The 22,811-nt window shown below is 38.8% G+C and overlaps 1 protein-coding gene across 23 annotated transcripts in view; it reads right to left on the bottom strand.

Annotated features, from left to right (window-relative positions):
• The window catches only part of LOC146861026 (putative methyltransferase DDB_G0268948), a 710,132-nt gene that overhangs the window by 514,016 nt on the left and 173,305 nt on the right, over nt 1-22,811 (bottom strand). For 2 of the 23 annotated variants that reach the window (XM_085645008.1, XM_085645009.1), the window contains exon 2: nt 3,355-3,449. The exons of the other annotated variants lie outside the window; for them this stretch is intronic. In XM_085645008.1, the coding sequence (XP_085501134.1) occupies nt 3,355-3,372 (18 nt within the window). In that variant the 5' untranslated portion in view covers nt 3,373-3,449. The remainder of the gene's footprint in view (nt 1-3,354; nt 3,450-22,811) is intronic. 23 annotated transcript variants of the gene reach the window in all.

Here is a 22,811-nt window from a genome sequence, read left to right as displayed (position 1 = left end):
AGTGTGCTCTGAAATAAACTATATTTGTGTTTGTTGTCGACATACTCATTATAAAAGTCAAAGTAGGAATGTTGATTTGTATTTGAAAAGTGAAAAGGAGAACGATGGTAAGTGGGAAGAATTTGCAACGTACTTGTTTGTTGAAGGTCGATTTGAGTTAGGTAGTGATCAACGTATATGTAAACATTGTTACAACAAATTAGAAGAGAACAAAATGCCTGCTAGAGCAGTCCATAATAAGTTGGAGTTAGTAGCTATTCCGCAGCAGCTGGCCAAATTGAATACATATGAGTAGGTTCAAATTAAATCTGTTAATCCTTTTCAAACTATAATTCGGATGGAGCCTAAAACAGGTAAACTGCCACCAACAGACTTGCAAAGAGGGCTGAAAGGAAGAGTAGTGTACTTACCTTTGGTTTTTAAGAAAAACATTGAAACTATTGCTGGAGAGAAAGAGGAAGATGAGGCAGTAGTTGTTTTAGTAAATGGTGTACCCACAAAGAGTCGGAAAATATGGCAAGAATTTGTGGATGTTAATAAAGTTGATAAGGCTACCTTATATCTTATAGAGAACAATATTTATTACAAAAATGTGAATGTGGATGAACAGGTAATACGTTTAGAAGATGATTTTGAAATTGCAAGTGGTCAAATAGAGAAAGTGGACAAGTCAAGGACTGAAGAGATTTATGAACATTATACAATATGTCCTTTGCAATCAAAAGAAGTGATGGGAAGTAGCATTGAGTTATTTCAAATGAAAAAAGCACAGGGAACTCCAATGAGTGTATGGGAGAAAAGCTTGGAAGCTCGTTGTTTCCCACAGTTGTTTCCTACTGGAGAAGGTGGACGATATGATGACCGACCTGTACGGATTCCAGCTTCAGAATATCGGTCGACAAGATTATATTCTGAAGATACTAGATTTTGACAGTGCATTCCATACATATTTCACCTTTTGTTTGAAAGTGATTTGTCTTTTCTCTCGTATGCAGTGACTAAGAGTGGGCGACAATTTCCGTTCCGCTCGCAGAAATTGTGAAATTTTGACATGTTTGCGTTCCGCGCGGAACGCGAAAATGTCGAAACGTCCGCGATCCGCGAGGGAACGGAAATATGCAGGGCAGGATTCATTCTGGCAAAATGCTCCTGTCATTTTAAACCTCAACAGGAAGCACAAACAGATTTAAAGCAGGTGCCCGAGTTGAAGGTCACTTTCAGTAACGCATTAATCAGCACAAAAGATTTGTGAGCACGGTGGAGGCTAGGCAGGTGTACTTTCTCCCCATATCTACCGTCAGCAATTTGCTGTAATCATTGATGGAGGTCTGTGCATCCATGGGTTTCTCGAGCGCAATCCCCGTGTAGTTCCTGACACCTCATCTGCTGCTCTGGTCAGTCTCTGACCCTTTATAAACAAGAGGCATGTGAACTGGCGTTGTGCAACGTCTTCCCGCCCTTTCCCCACTATAATGGACAGCTCACTCGAGGAACCCAGGCGCCCATCGGCGCGGTGGCAAAGTTACAGACACACATGGTTGCTGGAGACAACTCTTCTGGCCATTTACGCAGCTGTAGTGTAGGAAAAGCACTATACATTTAATATCCATCTATATACAAAGCGCACTCTTCAGGTTAGAGATGTATGGGTGAACTGTCAATCTTCATTTCATTGTACGTCAGAAACATTTGTCTCTCAACGATACATGTAAGTTAACGCTGTAAATTCCGCCCAGAGGAAAATAGACGAATAAGAGAAGGGAATAGACTTTCACATGATTTCTTGTGTTTAATCAAAAACCTATTTACTTGTTCCTAATGTGGGCGACAAATATGTCCGCTCTTCTGATTGACTAGGGATTCCATCACTCTCAGTGCTCCGGAAGCTGGGATTTTAGCATACCCGGTATTAGTTGCAGCTCCAGTGGACAGATGGGAGCAAGGGAAATCCCGCGTGGGGATTTTAAGGTCTCCCGATACCTCGAAACACCTACCGTAGGTTACAGTTATGCCCACAGGAAATCCAGAAACCGTAACTGAGGAACAGATAAACCCTGAAGGCATTCAGTGAGTAGAGAACACCTCAGAGGGACCCAGACTGCAGAGATACTCAATATATACTGGCGAACTAGTACTGCGGTCATTCAAGGATTCCTGCACACAGGGGCACAGACCTCTTTTTGAATGACAGCACGTGATCATAATGTCTTGACCCCTTGGAGTCCACAGATAACACTCCCATGCTTCAAAGGACACTGATCCCGCAGAATTAAAGGGCCGTTTGTTTCACAGGTACACGGCCACTCAGTGGATCCAGAGATCAATATCTCTTCCCCCAGGGTGCATTTACCCAACGAGGTAGCACTTACTGATTAGCCAGTAGAAAGTACTCCAGTTGAGTAGAGGTATTGCACAAAACGGTGGCATCTTCTTGGATAAATATGCAGGGCAGGATTCATTCTGGCATGATGCTCCTGTCACAAAAATTAAACCTCAACAGGAAGCACTTATAAATAAAGCAGATGCCCGAGTTGAAGGTCAAATTCAGTAACGCATTAATCAGCACAAAATCTCCGCGAACATGCGAATTTTCGCGTAATCGCGGAGATTTTTTGCCGTTTCGCGCCTTTCGAAAACTCCGCCTACCCTTAGCAGGGACTCAGTGTGCAGATATTTTAATCATAAGTTTCAAGCTATGATGTCTTTTATCTGTAATAAAAAGAATCCACCTCTTGGAGAAGTTACAGATTTGTTTTGGAGAAAGGAGTATCAAGCAAGAGGTGCACCTCATATACATATGGTAGTATGGATCAGGGATGCACCTAAATTTGGAAATGATTCGGATGAAACAGTATTGTCTTTCATCAAACAGTATGTGACATGTAAGATTACAAGAAAAGGAGGAGGAGATAGAAGCTTGAGACAGCAAGTTTTACATTTCCAAAGTCACCGTTGTGGAAAGTATTGCAGAAGAAAACACAAGTCTAAAGGAAAATTTTACACCAAATGTCTGTTTGGTTTTCCCCGTCCAGTCATTTGTAAAGAAGAGTAAATTCTTTTTTTTCTTCTGTGTGGTACACAATAACTCAGAAATCCCCAAAGAATACCTACAACTTAAAAAGAACAGAAGTGTCAAAGTAGATCAATGACTACAATCCAGTCATTTTAAAAATGTGGAATTGGAACATGGACATCCAGTATGTTGCGGATAACTCAATTGCTGTTGCACGTTAGGTTACATCATACATAACAAAATCTGAAAAAACAGAGATGAAACAAATGTGGGAAGAAATTGCACAAGAGAATAGTCTTAGCAAAATATTGTACAGCTTTAGTTTAAAAATGCTTTCCCACCGAGAAATTGTATCGCATGAATGTTCAGACCGCTTGTGTTCTTCAAGTTTATATTCAAAGTCACGAGGAATCATTTGGTTAAGTTTAGGTCTTGCCTGCAAATGAAATAGAGTGTTGAAATCATTGGAAGAAATTAAACAATTAGCAGCAAATGAGCCAGATAATACAGATATTCTTAAAACTAATATGTTGGACACATACTATCCGAAAAGGAGTCAACATGCGGAACAGCTATGTCTGTATGAAGTACTTCAACATTACAGCTTCAAAAAGAAATGTTAAAGAGAATTTAAAAGAAGGAAAGTTTGCAGTAGTTGGATGTCATGGTTGTTTAGTAAAACATGCAAAGGGTAATCTTATAAACCACAAGAAACTTAGTTGTGAAACTCCAGATAAGCGCGAATTTTACTATTTAGCACTTCTGCAGCTGTTTAAACCATGGCGTAGCGAAAGTGAATTACTTGGGAGAGTTTGACTGCTACGAAGATTCTTTTAATGCTTGTATAGATAGCATTCAATGTCCAATTTTCCCTACATATTTAAAAATGTTGAATGATGAAGTTGAACAGGAAAAGACTATTATAGCTGAAATAGCTCATGAAAGTTCTCAAGATAATCAAAGTAGTGGTTCATGTAGTCAAGATCCTCTTGGAAAAAAAATGCTGGAAAATGAAGCAGCGATTGCTATGTATGAAGTCGAAATTGCAATGCAACAAGCACACAAGGAGAATATTACATTGGAAAAGTTAGAAGAACAAGTAAATGTTGAACAGAAAGAAATATATGTGCAAGTGAGAGAATGGATAGAACATGGTTTGTTGCATGAAAAAAAAAAAGTCTGTGTTCATCTTTTAAACCTCTTCTGATGTACATCAGTGGTCAAGCTGGGACAGGTAAAAGTTTTTTAATTAAAGTTTTGACCAGTTATCTTAACTACTGGTTCACATTTATGTTGTGGGTTAAATTTACTATTCTCACTCCAGTCTCTGCAACAGTAGGTAAAGTACTTCTCTACGAACACATAATAACCCTATTAGTTGGCCAGAAATATACAACTTCTAATGTAAAAATTAAATATATGAACTTAAAAACACAATTAAACAATTTACATGATTATTAAACATGTTAATAATTTATTTTGAATTATAAAAAACTGTTATTGATATATTATTCAGTCAAGTTCCCACACTATACTCCCACAAACATAGCAGCCCACATTGAAAATATAACTAAAATAAAGAAGTAAAACCCAATTAACATATTTAATGATCAATTAAATATTTATTAATAAATAAACAATTGTTAATGGATTACTTAATTAGCTTCCCATCCTATCCCCCTACAACCATAACAATCCGCAACTAAAAGAAAACTTAAAAATATCATATTGACATAATTAACAATCAATTAAATAATTAATACATTAGTAATTAATTGTGAATCAATGATTACTTAATTACCTTCCCACCCTATACACCTGCAAACCAAACAACCCACACCTAAAATATTACTTTTAAAAATATAATAATTACACAATTTTAATAATTAACAATCATTTAAATAATTAATTATAATCAATTATTGCTTTGAGTTTAAATACTTTATTTTGGTCAAAGACCTTAACAGCAGCACAAAATAAAAATACATTGCAGTGCATGCTCGACAAAAACAAGCTAAAACTGGAAGATTGTACAAAAGGTTAAGGATCCTTAAGACTTATGTTTAGATAAAATATCCATACATAATCGACCTTAAAGGTGAAAACACAACATAAAAAATTATAAAAGTAGTATAAAAAGAAAAACTAAAATATCAGATTAGATTTTAAGGTGAACTGCATAACTATACTCTAAGGCAACATATGCACAGAAGTACCTTTGTAGGTTAGGCATCCTACCCAGCTGCCCAACTTGTCAAAACGTACGCTTACAACTAACATAGATACAAGCTAGTTCCTGTGTTCCAAGCTAACAACTATTGTTTGTTTAACGATCCGGGTGAGAATAGGCCAGATTGCTACTAGAAATTTAGCAAAAGAGAAAACACCACATGACCCAGTATCTGACCTACAGATTCAAAAAAAGATTGTTTATGGAGACGTACTCCAAGATATCTGGACAAAGGCACACTCCAACATCTTAGTTGTCTAGTGAATTTTGTGCAGAAGAAAAGTAGGTGGGCATTTGTTTACTGATCTGCCCCACAGGCTGGGTAAGCTGCACTGCCTTCTGAGCAGGGCCATCACTTACAAGTATATGATACAAGCGGCACAGTACCCAGCCTGAATCTTATATACAGCGATATAGTAATTGGCGGGTTGATCTCATCCAAAAAGATTTCAAACTTTGGCTCGCATTTGTGATTCAACAAATACTCAGCTACACTACCGCAACTAGTTGATGTTAACATCTTCCTCCACTCTATGCTTAATAGGCATCTTTAACTTTTTAGTGTACCAGCACATGTAGGAATTAAAAGGATATCCTTAAACCTGTTCCTAAAGTACTCTAGCTCAGGGACCCTCCATAATCGCAATCAATATAGGACAGGTTTTAGTCGCATTATGGTGTTTATTCAAAGAACATTCAGGTCCACTCTGAAAAATCTAAAGGTGTATTTTGGGGGGAGTTCTAGCGATGCCCTCAAAAACTTGTTTTCAGCTAGCCCCAAGAATTTAACATTACTGTGACCCCAAAGTTGAGACCCATAGGTTGCCACAGCTTGGGCTCTCCAGATTTCCAATGATGGAGCAGGGTTTTGCGTAAATAAAACCTACTCGGATCGAGACCTCAGTAACATATATTAAACAGTGTACTGTGAAGATTTTTATTAATAAATGCTAAAACGTGGGGAAATGATTATGCGCATGCGTAAACTAATGTGTGTACTAATAAATGGAACAAGGCCGCAAAAATTGCTTTGATAATAAAACCTAATGCTGCTTTTGTGTATGTTAATTATTGCTATGAATAATATGGGTTTTGCATGGGTTGGTGCAAATACAGGGATGGTGCGCAAAATGAAATCATATTTCGTGAAAATAGTAAATGTTTGTGTTCTGTTCTCATAGCAATACAAGTATGGGCCTACACTTTCTGCATGCCAGTTATGGGTTAAAGCCTGCTGTAGGAAAAAGACATGAAATAAAATGGCTTTGAATGAGGAGAGAATGCAGAAGCATAGAAATGTCCTTGAGAATGTGTTGGATGTCTGCCAAGGTTGTGGAAGAAGAAGGATGCTGATAAGCAAGTTGAACCGTACAACTTCCTCACGAGATGGCAGAGGCAAACAAAAGAGACTTGCAACATGAAGAATATGTAATATGACTGTGTTCAAAGTTGTTTCCTGAAAAAGATCTGACGTTATGTCAAAAGCCTAGAACAATAAGTTAGTGAGTGAAGTGAACATGCTGAGAGTGGTGTGACAGAACACCCCCATTATTAGCCAATAAAAGATCAAGTTGGTGGTAAAATAAAACAAATGTGGGTTGGACATTTAGGTTTTAGGGTATAATTGTAAATCCTGGTGGGTGTGTTTTGGTGTAGGTGTTTCTGCTAATACTAGTTAGCGGAAGATCGTCGCTGTCATCGGTTTGCTGTTTCCAGATAGAGGCCTACTTGATTCCTGACTCCTGACCTAATCTTTGCCACCCGACTCTACTTGAGTGGCCTTGCTGCTCTGACTAGCCAGTGGGGTAGTTTCCCCTGATTCTTACTTGGGTTAAAATGGATAATCTTCTGAATTTGCATATTCATTTGCAAATGTATTTTGTCTCCGAAACTTTCTCTTTTCGCCTATTCACTCCTTCAATGCATTGTTTATTTGACATGAGTTTGAATTTATTCATTCCCAATGTGTTCTCTCTGTGATAATCTTTGTTTGCATTCCTGTAACTGTACTTGATGAGCATTTATTCTCACATTGTTTACGATAAAGAACATAAAAACTATGCACTGAGTCTGTTATTTAATAGTATAGATGCATAGATAAGTACATATTATTGACATCAATTAGTCAACTAATAGTATTCATCAACGCAGTCATACATATTAAAAGGAGAAATCCAGGTTCTGTAATGTACTGAGGTAAATTGGGTATAAACTTGCATCACACTGAACCCCAGCGTGAAGGGATTAGTTGGGTCGTATAAATGGGCCTATGTTGTTGAACAATTATCGATCTCTGATCGCTGGATCAGTTTTGGTATTAGAGGATGGTTATTATTGATTAGATTGGCAATAATTATTGACTGTTGATTATTAGCATGAAAAGTTAGTGTCTTTGTTTTATGTTGTTTGGAAGTACAGGTACAGAGTTACCTAAGATCCCTGTATGATGTTATTTTAGCCTATAGTCGTAGAGGAATAGTGTGGAAAAAAGTATCAAATTGGGGAAGTACATTGTCTGTTGTTGTAACATCGAAAAGCGAAAGGTTGTCGATGTTATAGTAGGGACTATTCGATAGAGAGAAGATTGCGAGAAAATAGTGAAAGGTCAGCTTTTGAAACTCTGGCCTTACATCCCCAAAGGAGTATCAAGACCTCATTCTGAAAGGAAAGTCTTCTTCCGAAACTTTGGCTAGTATCCCCAGAGGAGTACCAAGACCTCCTTTAACTTGATTGAGAGTAGAGTAGCACTGGTCGTTATTTTACTGGTAGTAAAAAAATCTCTTTTTGAAAAAAAAAAATTCTCTTTATTAGTGGAACAGACAAAGTAGCATTGTTCTATGTTGTTTCTAACAAGAAATAGTTGAGAAAACATAGAAAAATATATTGCCGTGTTATTTTGTAAAGAGAGGGTCAGTAGCAGGAGTAATACTGACGTCACAAAAAGCCGCGCTGGCATTGGTCAGATAGCGGGCGTGTAGTGAGCAGTGATTGTTTGGTTGCTGTGAGCCGTGCTAACATTGGTTGAGAAAGTGGATACGTAGTGAGCTGTGATTGGTTGGTTGGTGTGAGCAGCGCTGGTATTGGTTGGGACTTACGGAAGTTTTTCTTTTGTTTGTTTTATTGGTGAGAAAAAGAATGTTAAAAAAAAAAAAAAAAAAAAAAAGGTAAAAAGAATAAAAGATTTATTTAAAAAAGACAAGTCAATATTTACTAGAGAGGGACTTCCTATACCTCCACCGAGAACGCCTGCTTCTTTCATGATGTTGGAATGTGGGTATCATACATGTACATGGTTAGAGAACTGGATGAGTTATACGAAAGAGGTAGGAGTTTTAGCTTTTCCAGAGAATGGTACATTTAATGTAAGGATTTTGGAGAACTTGAGAAGACGAATGAATTAAGTAAAACCAAGTCCTAGACCCACGCAATATGAAGCGCTTGAGGAATGGGATAGTAAGGCTTATGAAAGGGAGAGGGACAGGAATGGAATTAAATACAGGAATATAATAACGAGATAGTCTGAGGCTAGATGGGATGATCAAAAGAAAAGATGGAGGAGAGATGTAATGGCAGATGGATTATATCCAGTAATAATTGCTGAAGATCATTTTTTGTGAAATGGGGGTGCGCAGATCATAAAGTCCGATAGTCAAGTAGTGATGTGTACAATCAATTTCTTTATTCCAAATTTCTAAAATTCAGCAAACTGAGAAACTCCAGCCAACGCATTTCATTTCCATACCGGGACTTCATCATGGCAATGAAAAAATGACAGGTGGAATGTGCCCTCTCTCAACGGCCAATGTAGGCGTTCCATAATATCTGGAAGTGCGGATTCTCCGAAAAGTTAGTGTGCGTCCATTTAATCCCTCGTAGAACATAGGTTTCTTGTAAAATGTTCTATTAGTGGCTATCCTGTGTATTGCAGTGGTGCCAAATCGAAAAAGTAGCAGGTGTGATAAATCCTGCCAAACGGGATCTGGACGCTGTATGCGTGGTCCTCCTTCCCCGTGTGCAGAATATCCAGTAATAGTTGCTGAAGATCAGACTGGAGGCAAAAGTAAAGAGAAAAAGAATAATTCAGAGACTTCAGAAATAGATAATGATTCAGTTGAGATTGATGATGAGTTGTAAGATGAAATACTGTTAAAGAAACCTCCACCATATCAGGAAAATTCAGGGGAAACAGTTCCAAATGCACCACTAATTGAAATACAAGTTCCTCAGGTTCCGCAAGCTCCACAAACTCCACAAGTTACAGAGGTTACACAAGTTCTGGTAGCTTCACACTCTCTAGTGTTGCAGGATAATGAAATTGACATATTGAATAAGGCGAGAGAGGAGTTAACTCAGAGAATAAGTCAGATGAGTAAATGCATTGACAATTCCCGTGAATAATGCCAGGAATGTTAGTGGATCAGAACAAGTTGAGATGAGTACTTCATTAATTGATCTTCCAGTGAGTGAAAATGTAATTTACACACCAAAGAGAAGTGTACAGATGGATGCCAGAAAACAATTGTGCAGAATGTTAGTGGAACAACTTCAGTATCAGGGAGTTCAGTGGGTCCGTCGCCAGAGGATTTAGATGACTGGATAAGAGGAATGGAAAAGAATAACTCACAATCGAGTATAGATTTAGCTAGGTTGAGAGTGGATCTGGAAGAAATGATTATTGGTACAATAAGTCCAGAAAGATTGAGTAACTACTGAGATGAAGAGTTGTTATTTATGTGTACGAATATTACATGGAAAGCAAGGAATCTACATGAGAGGTTAGCAGAAGCTGCACAAGAAAATGGAGTAGACATAGAAAAGTCCAAGGTTTTGCAAAAAACATACAGATTGTATTTTACTGATAGGGATTTCGAGAGTTTGAAAACGTCTGGTAAACGATTGCAAGTAAAAGAACTAATGAATACTTAGAAAGAATGGAGAGATTTAGATTGATGGAAAAGGTAGATGGGCACAAAAGAAGGAAGAAATGCTTGCTAGTAAAAATGTGTCTTTATTTCTGTTAAGAGAAACAGGACAGGCTGAAATGGTATGTCCAATGAGAGAAGTTCCAGGTGGTGGATATGTTCACATTCCTTGGACAAGGCATGATGTATTATCTTTTACGAATGATTTTCCCAGGTTGAGGGAGAAACCTGTTGAGTGGTACAAACAGGTTTGTAAAGGTTTCCAAGGTTTTGCTAAGAGATTTAGATGGTTGGTTTGAGATTGTAGTTCCAGCTGATTTATGGACTGAGTGTAAAATTACTGTTGAGTGGCCTAAAGAAGAATATCCTGGAGATGTGAAAACAGGAGCACCTTCATATGAGGTGATGAAAAAATGTAATCAAGCAATTACTTATTTGAAGAGTAACATCTCTCCAAAGGAAACAGATTGGGTTAAAATTGACAGGATAACCCAGGAACCCCAAGAACCAGTGCATGCCTATTATGAAAGGTTGTTACAAGTGTTTAAACAATATAATGGTTTTGAAAGTATAGGTGACAAAGATATGGGACATTTTGTATTTAGGTTTGTTTTTGGATTAAAACCTGAAATTAGTAATATGATTTAGCAGCATTTAGTTTGTTAGCAGAGTAAGACAGTTGATGAGATTTTGAGATATGCTAAATATTGTAGTGATGATATTGAGTTACGGCATAAAAAGTTGGAAGAGAAAATAATGTGGGCACAGGTGAAAATGGCAGAGCAGAAAGATGGAAACAATGGTTCTCAAACAGATTTCCAGATGAAATGGCAAAATCAAAATGGTCAAGTACAAAATGTAGGCAGAGGTAGAGGTAAAATGAATAGAGATGAGTTGAAAAAGAAATATCCTTGTCATGCGTGCGGAAAGTTTGGACAACGGATGAATGAGTGTAGATCTGCATTGAAAAATAATGGAATGAATCAAGATTTCAATCCGCAGGTGCCTCAAGCTCCTATGTCAAATAATGTGAATGCTCAAGTACAGAGATACAGTGCAAATACTGGATTTCACACAGGTGAACAAGTTGGTAAGACTCAAAATGTGCAAGTGCTTTCACAATATTTGTTGAAATGTTCAGAAAGTGACTCAGACTCATCTCAATGACGGTGCCTGAGGGGGGAGGAAGAGTGCGTGCTTGGCACATCTCTAGAGGTAGATCAGTCAGGTCCTTGTGTTGATGGAAAAGTGGAAGGTAATGATATTACATTCCTAGTGGACGCTGGTGTTACCCGTTCTACTGTGAGAGCAGCAGAAATTCCAAACCTACCACTCTTGGGAGAAACTATCCAAGTTGTGGGAGTTTCAAATAAATATATTAAGACTCCAGTAACAAGACCAATAGAAGTTCATATTGGAAAATTCAGACACATGCATCGGTTTATGGTATGTGATGTTAGCGAAGCAAGGGACAGAAGTGAATGATTTGTATTCATTGCTTACAAAAGAAGATTTACCTGCAGAGTTGAGAAATGCAGTAAGACCGGATGTATGGGATTTTACAGGAAAAGACATTGGATTGATGAAAGGTGTCTATCCTATTCAGGTTACGGTCAAAACAGGTGCAATTTATCCAGACACACCTCAGTACAAGATGAGTCCTGAAATAACAACAGGAGTAATTCCTGTAATTGATCAGATGATTGAGCAAGGAATTCTAAAAGACATACTAAATAGTCCTTGTAACTAACCTATTGCAGGGATTAAGAAACCGAGCAGAAAATTTAGAATAGTGCAGGATTGAAAAACAATTATTAAGATTGTAGTACCTTGCTGTACAATAGTGCCAAATCCAGCAGTGATTCTTTATCAAATTCCTTGTGATGCAGAATGGTACACAGTAATTGATCTGTGTCAAGCATTTTTCGATGCCTTTGCATCCGGATAGCCAATGTCTTTTTGCTTTCCCGTTTGGAAACCGTGTTTTGGCATGGTGCCAAGTTCCTCAAGGGTATACAGAGAGTCCTTCGATTTTCAATCAGATTTTGAAAAAATGTGTGTAGTCATTGATCAAGCCAGAAAATCCAGAGTTAATGCAATACATTGATGACCTTCTTGTGGCATCAAAAGCGAGAGAGGCTTGTGTGACAGATACGATTGCATTACTAAATCATTTAGCAGAAGGAGATCATAAAGTGTCACCAGCAAAATTACAGTTTGGTAAAAAAGAAGTTCAATATTTGGGACACAAAATTTAGAAAGGAGTTAGAAAGGTAACACAAGAATGAATCAATGTGATTTTACAGATGGGTCCTCCTAAAACTCAAAAAGAAGTTTGACTGTTTTTGGGAATTGTTGGATACTGGAGACAGTTGTTCAGTGGGTTTTTGCTGATTGCAAACCCTCTACAGAGGTTGACTCACAAAGATGTGGTTGATCCGATTGAAGTGGATGAAAAGTGTATGAAAGCTTTTATTGGACTGCAAGGCCGTCTGTCGAGCACCTGCATTGGGAATGCCAGATTACACAAAAGACTTTGCATTGTTCTGTTGTGAGAGAGATGGGCATGCACTTTCAGTCCTAACACAAAGACATGAAATGGCACGTCGTACAGTGGCATATTTTTCTGCTACTTTGGATTCAGTGGCTGCAGCGTTACCAGGTTGTTTAAAAGCAGTGGCTGCTAGATGTGTGTGCCTTGAGCAGAGTGAAACAATTGTTATGGGACATCATGTGAAAGTATTTGTACCACACTCTGTTGAGATCCTATTAACAAGGACTCGGACTCAGCATATGACGTATAGTCGGCTGACTAGGTATGAAAAAGTGATTTTGGGTGCCGAAAATGTGACAGTGACGAGATGTACAGTATTAAACCCAGCAAATTTGTTGCCAAGTTTAAATTGTGAATAAGTGAAAGATGAAGCAGATGTGACAGCATTGTGCATGAAACCAAGACCTGACATTAAAGATACTCCACTAGAAGAGTCCGATAGTGTGATGTTCGTTGATGGATCTTGTCTGAGAGATGAAAAAGGTGCATGGAGTGCTGCTTGTGCAGTGTGTATAGTGTCTATGGTTCTTGAAGCATCCTGTCTAAAAGGGATACATTCTGCTCAAATTTCTGAGTTGATAGCTCTGACTAGAGCATGTATAATTGGCAAAAATCTGAGAGTAACCATATTCGCCGATAGTCAATATGTTTTTGGGGTGGTACATGATTTTGGTCAGTTGTGGAGGCAAAGAGGATTTCTGACTTCTTCAGGATCACCAATTCGGAACAGTAAACATGTGAAGGATCTTTTGAATGCATTACAAATGCCCAAAAAGATTACTGTGGTAAAATGTTCAGCACATAAGTCAGGAGATGATTATGTAATAAAAAGAAACAGATACGCAGACCAAGTGGCGCGTTTCTGTGCACAAAATTCAATTTCAATTAACAGAGGGGTGGAGAAAAAACATACAAATTGCCGCTTGATGCTTTCTTCTTTGGAAACATGGTAATAAATTAGACAGCTTCAGGAAGAACCAAGTGAGGAAGAAAGACAAATTTGGATAAAATCAGGTTGTGAAAAGAGAGCAGAAGATGAAGTATGGGTGTATGTAGATGGAAGACCAGTATTGCCAGATTGTCTACTTTCCCAGATGGCAAGAATGTACCATGGAATTGCACATGTTGGAAGAGCTGCTATGATTAGGCTCTTCAAGCAGTCATGGCTCAACCCAAAGTTTAGGGTCATTGCAGAGAGTCTTTGCCAGAGATCCGTAGTGTGCCAGCAGCAAAATCCAGGTAGAAAGATAGTTGTTAGTTTGGGTCGAATTGGAAAAGCAGTAGGACCATTTACCAGACTACAGCTTGACTTCATAGAACATCCCCCTTGTAATGGACTAGAATATGTGTTAGTTGTTGTTTGTTTGTTTTCTCGTTGGGTAGAGGCTTATCCAACAAGAAGAAATGACAGCTTAACTGTTGCTAAACTCCTTTTGGGAGAGATAATACCTAGGTTTAGATTTCCAGTCTCTTTAGAAACAGATAGGGGAACTCACTTAAACAATGAGATAATTTGGATGATTTGTTCAGCATTATAAATTGAGCAAACGCTGCATTGTGCCTATCGACCAGAAGCATCAGGTGTGGTCGAGCAAATTAATGGCACTATTAAATCCAGACTGTCGAAAGTGTGTGCATCCACAGCACTGAAATGGACAGACACTTTATCCTTGATATTAATAAGTCTTAGAAGCATTCCTGATAAAAAGACTGAATTGAATCCTCAAGAAATTTTGATGGGGAGAGCTATGAGACAAGCAATTGTACCAGCAAACAAACTGATGAATATTACTGATGATCTATGGCTTGATTATTGCCAAGGATTGGCTTATCTGGTGCGTTCTGTGTCTCATCAGGTTGGAGAAATTGCAACCACAACACAGCCGGATCAAACACATGATTTGAGTCCTGGAGAGTGGGTTCTTGTCAAGAAACACGTGAGGAAGTTGTGTTTAGAACCCAGGTGGAATGGACCATATCAGATCAATTTGTTGACAACGACAGCAGTGAAGTGTGGTGGCTTGGCAAACTGGATTTATGCAAGTTATACAAGAAGAGTCCCAGGTCCACTTGAAAGACAAGAAGAAGAGCAGCAACTGGTAAAGCAAAAAAAAAGAACCAGAAGCTGAAGAGCATGAAGCTATAGAATCTAGTGTTACAGATTCTAAAAAAGCTGAGGAAGAACCAAGTTCAAGTCGAATAAAATGGGCACCAGCTACTGGGTCTCAAGAGACTGCTGTTGAGAAAGAAAAAGAGAAAGTGACTATTGAAAATCAAGAGCAAGTACAACAGAGAAAAGAACTGAATAAAAGAACTTGCCAACTTGACAACGAAGGTGAAGAAGCAGTTCAAGTTAAGAAAGCAAGAAAAGGTGATGGGAGGCCAAAAGGAGTGAAAAGATTGAAATACACTCTAGAAAAGAAAAGGCCAGATCAAATAAATAAATTATCAAGTCAAACTGGACAAAGTGATTCAGAACAAGAATCAGTAAAAAGAACAAGAAGAATAAGAATTCCAAGCAAGAAATATTCGGCTCCTGAATGGACATATGTGGTGTTGAAAGAAATTAAAAACACAGATCAGAATGAAGAAGGAGCTGGTACTGATCAGAGTGACCAAAGCAAATTAAGCCCACCTTAAAAAGAACTATGAAAAATAATGTGTGACAAATTCAGTGAAAATTATTTAGAACATTCCTGAAGAAGAAGAAAAAGATATTAAAAAAAAAAGAAAAAAAAGAGGGGGTAAAGAAGAGATGCCTAAAGTGTAGGGATACGCTACTCTAGATGGTTTTTGGATAAGTTTTTCTTTAGAATATTTAGTTTTTTTCTTAGAATTCTTTTTTTATATAGTATCTACAATGGAAAAGGTAACAGACTGGATATCAAAATCATAGTTTTCAATGTAGATGTATTAATGATTGCTAATGTAGTGTTTTAATACTAACATTGGTATGGTTAACACTGATTGTTGTTGTCTCTGTCCTAATGGTGACTAATCACAAAACTAATACTAATAATGTGGGAAGTGAGAGAATAGATACTATTACTAAAGAAAGTATAATTACTAATATAGAAATGATAGAAGATGATAGTATTTATCATCATGATAAATCAATTAATGATTTTTCGTTAACTTTTTTAAAAATAAATTGCTTTATGAGTATGTTAATACAATGAATGCGAGAGATTTTATGTGTACATGCAATTACTGTTGTCTGTCTCAGAGGGGGGTACTTACCATCACCTACCTTTAACCTATGGTGTGTCTTGTAGTGTTTTAACTAGTTTGTTTTATGAGAGGGAAGGTTTGGAGTACTACCACTCTAATTTTGATTTAATATTGTCAGAAATTCCTGTAGAAGAGATTTAAAAATTGTTTATGGTCCTATTTATGCAGCATATATGGGAGATTTCTTCATTAGTAATAAACCGATAGATACGATAGAAGCACATAGAAACAATCTAACCTGTAATAAACCAATAGATACGATAGAAGCACATAGAAACAATCTAACCTGTAAGCTATGGCATGAAGAAACTGAATTTATTAGTCTAGAAGAAGATAGAAGATGAGATTTCAAAAAGAAATCTGCTGAGAAAAACTCTCATTTACCTCCATGGGCTTTCAGAGAGGGTGATTATTAAAAGGGTGAGACTTATGCTGCCATGACTCTAGATTTTTACATAGGGGAAAGCTTTCTGTGATTAGAGAAAAGATTAAACTTAATAGTTATTGTATTGGTTCTAGTGAATATGAGCATACTTTCTTGATTAAAGGAAGCTGGGGACTAAAAGGAGGGACTGATCTGTTTTCCCAGGAATTTATTATGTGTGTAGTAAGAATGCTTATTATGGTTTACCTACAGGATGGTATGGATGTTGTTATTTAGGCATAGTATTTCCGAAAGTTCACCACGTAGATAAGAATTATAGAGTTAATGAAATAAAACAAAGACTAACACGTAATAAGAGAGGAGCGAGTTATTCTGAAATAATTGGGGATATTTTTGGAGCACCGATACCTTCAGTTGGAGTTATTCTGAATTCACATAAAATTAGAACATTTTTCACAGTGGTTGATCGTCTATCAAAGGATACAGCTGGTGGGTTCATGATGATTGATACTCAAATGATTGCAATTAGATCTATGGTTTTGCAAAATCGACTTGCCCTTGATATATTATTGGCAAAAGAGGGTGGAGTCTGTAGTATGTTGAAAATATTACTGAACTTCATAGAGATTTGACTGAACTAAAGGTTGATGGTGCATGGGAGAAACTTGGTAAGGGTTTTTCCTCAGTGGGAACATGGTTTTCTACTTTTGGGAGTAGCTTATTAGGGAAAATATTAATACTGATTACTTCAGTAGTTGAAGTGATATTAATTATAATTATGATTCACAAATGTTGCAAATATAAGTGTAGAAAGAAAGACATCAGAGCTCAAATGTAGAGCTAGAAATTGAAAGAGAGAAGAGATAATTTGAGAGGAAATTACTATGAGCTCATGTAAGACAAATAATGGAAGAATGATAAAACGAGTAAAAAGTACAGTATTTTAATTAAGTGGCAACTTGTTTGTGATGGGCATTTTGATGATGGTTCTAAAAATGCCATCAAAGGGGGGATTGATGGAGCAGGGTTTTGCATAAATAAAACCTGCTCGGATCGAGACCTCAGTAACATATATTAACAGTGTGCTGTCAAGAATTTTATTAATAAATGCTAAAACGTGGGAAAATGCTTATGCGCATGCGTAAACTAATGTGTGTACGAATTCATGGAACTAGGCCGCAAAAATGTCTTTGATGATAAAAACTAATGCTGCTTTTGTGCACATTAATAATTGCTAGGGATCATATGGGTTTTGCATGGGTTAGTGCAAATGCTGGGATGGGGCGCAAAATGAAATCATATTTTGTGAAAATAATAAATGTTTGTGTTCTGTTCTCGTAGAAATACAAGTATGGACCTACACTTCTGCATGCCAATTATGGGTTAAAGCCTGCTGTAGGAATAAGACATTAAATAAAATGGGCTTTGAATGAGGAGAGAATGCAGAAGCATAGAAATGTCCTTCAGGATGTGTTGCCTGTCTGCCAAGGTTGCGGAAGTAGGAGTAAGTGCACTTACTCATTTTGTATTCACCAAAGGCATTTACTCATCAGGAAGTGCCTTCTGTGAATACCAAAATGAGTAAATGGTAGTAAGTTTAGGATTCTGTCTAAAGTTAGTTCTGTGAATCGGGCCCATTGTGTTCAAATTTGTTTCCTGAGAAAGATCTGACATTATGTCAAAACTCTAGAATAATAAGTTAGTGAGTAAAGTGAACACGCTGAGAGTGGTGTGACAGAAGACCCCCATTATTAGCCAATGAGAGATCGGGTTGGTGGTAAAATGAAACAAATGTGGGTTGGACATTTAGGTTTTAGGGTATAATTGTCAGTCCTGGTGGGTGTGGTTTGGTGTTTCTGCTAATACTAGTTAGCGGAAGATCGTCGCTGTCGTTGGTTTGCTGTTTCCAGATAGAGGCCTACTTGATTCCTGACTCCTGTCCTAATCTTTGCCACCGACTCTACTTGAATGGCCTTGCTGCCCTGACTGGCCAGTGGGGTAGTTTTCCCTGATTCTTACTTGGGTTAGTATAGATAATCTTCTGAATTTGCATATTCATTTGCAAATGTATTTTGTCTCTGAAACTTTTCTCTTTTCGCCTATCTACTACTTTAATGCATTGTTTATTTGACATGAGTTTGAATTTATTCATCGCCAATGTTTTCTCTCTGTGATAATCTTTGTTTGCATTTGTGTAACTGTACTTGATGAGCATTTATTCTCAAATTGTTTACGATACATAACATAAAAACTATACACTGAGTCTGTTATTATTTAATAGTATAGATAAGTACATATTATTCCCATCAATTAGTCAACTAATAGTATTCATTGATGCAGTAATATAAATATTGAAAGAAGAATTACAGGTTCTGTTATGTACTTTGGTAAATTGGATATAAACTTGCATCACACTGAACCCCAGCGTGAAGGGATTAGTTAGGTAGTATAAATGGGCCTATGTTTGAGAAAAATTATCGATCCCCGATCGCTGGATCACCAATAATAGGGACAAGGGTGAAAAGGGGTATGTTTTGCAAAATTCAATGTGACGGCAGCCCTTTGGTTAAGAAGAAGACCACTCTTAACAACCTGACTATTTCCTAAACTGGTGCAACACAGACAAAAACCTAGGTTTATCAGCATTTATGGCTAACCCATGACTTTTGCAAAACGAGTTGAATCTATCTAGTAGTAATTCCAGGCCAGTGTGAGTTTTTAACTTCAAAAGGGTGTTGTCAGCAAATAATAGTGCTGGGATCTGAACCCCACCCAGGACCACCGAGTCGTTTGCACAGCCCATTAAAAAACTCAACACACTTATTCATTAATAATAGGAAAAGTGTTGGAGGTGAGTACACATCCTTGCCCAACGCCCTTGTCGACTAGTAGGCCCCATCTTACTTGGGCGAAATAACCAGTTTGGAGTCAAACAATGAATTCTAGATAGCACAGAAGGAAGACACAAATCCCTCAAGACTGTCCAGAGTTTAACTCTGGGAACCATATCAAATGCAGCCTTGAGGTCCACAAATGCTACGTAAAGACTCTCTGCTAGGAGCTACCATTTTCCAAGTAAACATCAGAAACCTGAAGACTTGGTCAATAGTGCTTATTTTGGAACGAAAACCTGCTTGAAATGGGGACAGTATGCTGTTGTCTGGTATCCAAGTATTCAGTCTGGCCAAGCCCTGCTTGCTAAAAATCTTCTGGGCTATGTCTATCAAGCATAGAGGCTCATATTTTGCTGAAGAAGAACTCAAGCCTTTCTTATGTATGGGGACTGTTTCTGCTCCACTTCAGGAATCAGGGATAGATGCACCTGCCAAAATAGCATTAGACTTAAATATGGCACCCATGCGTCTGTCACAGATTTAAACAGGTCCCCAGGAATCTTGTCTGGGCTAGGAGCCTTTTCAGCTCACAACCAGCTTGCTGCATTTTAGCCAAAGTAAATGCCATATTGGCCTTAAAAAAACTCTTGACGAGTCCTGCGAGGGTCACACTCCATGCAATGTAGATCTACAAGCAACATCTCCTGTGGAGCCAGGTCCTGGTCGTCATGTGTTGGCTTAGCCTCACTATATAAATTTAAAAATGGGCCCCCCAATCGTAGGTAAAATATTTGAATTGGGTTTCATCGTGGCCAATTTACCTCCAAGGCTTAACATGTGCCAGAAGGTTGCCTGGTTTTTGGTACAAATTGCATCCAGAGCATCCCCCTGTATTAAAAATACCCAGGATTGCTTTATACCTAGCCCTTGCTTTCTGGATTAATGATTGTGGGCCACTTTTGATACATTTAACCAGGAAAGTTTTTGCCTCTCTACACTGTTTATCATACAAAGAGTGACTACTAATATGTAGTGCCGTTCGTGAAGGAGCGTCAGTGTATTTGAATCCTCCCAAATGCGAATACTTCAGAGCCCAGGTCCCTACGAGCCAAGCAGTCTCCACCTACCTTTGGAAAAAGACTGGTTCCACGTTATTGCTGGGCAGGCATACACGACGGGACTGCGAGGACCAGCAGCCCTGAAATCGACATCAGCTGTGTTCTCTTCCCGCCACGCCTAGACGCCCAGACGCTTCAAAACTGCTCAGGGCCCCCGCATCGCGGGACGCGCGCGGGCGCGCGCCGGTCTCTGAGCCCGTCCGAGACCGATTGAGGCCGGGCCGGACCCACCTACTAACATTTGCCGAGGAAGATCTGCATGGTGAGGTCTTGCTTACTGGGGGATCCTAAGTCCCTATCATCAGCTGCCCCTTGTATTGATTCACGCACATCCTGCAATGAGTAAGTCTGGAAATAGAGAAGGAATACCCTCGCAGTCAACCGGAGTAGCCTTGATGGGAACCCTTGACAATTTCCTTGTGCGTGTCCAGTCAGCCTTGGCTTAGGATATAGAACTAACTGAAAAAATATTGTCTCTGGATGTTTTATGTGACAAGAGATCATCATTGGGAAATATTGCTAACTCTAGATCTCCACCTTGTCACACGTCTGTTAACCAGACAACTGTAGGGTCAATATCCCCCTTGAAGGAAGTGTGTAACAGTGTAACTATATCATCTACCCCCCCCCCCTATTTGAAATGCTGGGTGAAACGGCGGAAGGGTTGGCAGTTGATACTACCGTCTCACAATCTAAGTCCTTATCAACTATTAAGACCCGATCTGCAAGTAGCGCCAAGGGGGGTCTTGCCAAACAGTACACAGGCCTAACTGGGAAAAATAAATGTAGAGGTGGCCAGCAGACTCTGGTAGGCAAAAAGGTGAATCCTGGTTCAGTGACTAACTCAGGAAAAGATGTTGTTTCACGTTCCCAAACCACTACAAGTGAAGAAAGGCAAAAGCCACTGCTATCTGAGGGAGATGACCTTGCGAAACAGGGAGACAAAGCGTTTTGGAAGAAATTGGATAGCATTCTAAAAAACGCATGTGCTCCTATCTATGAAAGGCTGGGGTCCATCGAAAGTAGACTTGTGTCCATGGAACTTGCATGGTCTACGGCACGGCAACGGGTTGGTGGAAGTGAACCGAATTCCCAATTGGAATGTGTTAGTGAACAAACCCGTTGCAGCAAGTCTAAACATGTCAAGAATGCCCAAGACGATGCTGTTGTAAATACCAAATCACAAGGAGCCATAGAAAAACATGATGCAGGGAAGGAAGCCAATCAGCAAAAGGGAGAAATTAACTCAAAACCCAATTTAGCCTGCGACGGACCTAATAGAAATTTATCTACCGCAACAAATAATGTTGAACAACCCGTACAGGCACAATTTTTGGCTCAGACCCCTTCGGACCTGATTGAAATACATCTTCCCCCTGAGGCTGCCCCATATGTAGTTGTCTTGATCGGTGTTCCACCTTTGGCAAATGGTATTAGGGAGACGTATTGGGCTTTAAAAAACAAATGTACATTCTGGCTCAATACCAAACGCCCACTGCCGGGCTACATGCGAGCTGAAATTTTATTCGCTAGGAGGGTAAACTGGGTGGGCAGCAAACCTAAGACAATCAAGGGAGACTGTGTCATTATCAATTTTAGGGATAAACACTGTGTTGATCATATTTGTGGATGGTCACAGAATGCTGATCTCTCATCCCCAGTTAGAACGGTATCACTGTCTTACTTTTATGCTCCGGCCCCCTTGCCTTTGTCTGGGACACCTGGAGGGAGAGCAATGCAAATGGGTCAACTAATGGGGGACATTAGGTCATTTAACCGATATGACGTGCTGTCTGGACTGACTGATTGTGATTGACAGAAGTGTCGTAGTGGTTGCCCTAGTCTCGATAAGGGGTTTGTAGTCCCAGAGATAGATCATGGAAAGAAATTGGGCGAGACATCCAGAACGCCGAACCCTAGAGGCGACAGTGATACAAATACGTTTGCTGTCGCAAGACAATCTACCAGGGTTGTGGAGCAAGATTCCTGCCCTGAGTTTGGACAGGGAATATCTGCCCTTAAATCACCTGGTATGAATATAGGACTACCTAAAGGGACCCTTAGTGCTGTAGGATGTACAACGTTTTTATCCTGGAATGTGGCTGGCATAGGATCCAAATTAGTGTCACCTTTATGGACTGATTTTATCGATGACCATGATATCTGCCTCTTCCAGGAGACATGGTCGGTAGAGCCCGTGTTTAGGATAGGCTATTTGAATTTTTATGTCCCTGCAGTTAAAAGGACAAAGGGTCGTCCAGTAGGAGGTTTGGTCATATGAGTTAAACGATCCATAAAGTGTAAAATCCAACCCTTCCCAAACCAGAATAACGATATCCTAGGAATAAGACTAAACTTCCCATCGAACTCGTGTATAGACATTTACAATGTCTATGCTAGAGGTCTACCGGGTGGTAAAAAGTCAGAGGTGGTATCAACACTTAACTTTCTTGTCGAGTCAAGATCAATTGATGCGTTCCCACTTGTAGCCGGTGACTTTAATACGATCTTCCAACCGTTGGGT

This window comes from Triturus cristatus, chromosome 3_1 (assembly GCF_964204655.1).
Source record: "Triturus cristatus chromosome 3_1, aTriCri1.1, whole genome shotgun sequence".
Taxonomy (NCBI): domain Eukaryota; kingdom Metazoa; phylum Chordata; class Amphibia; order Caudata; family Salamandridae; genus Triturus; species Triturus cristatus.
This window is presented reverse-complemented; position numbering and strand designations above follow the sequence as displayed.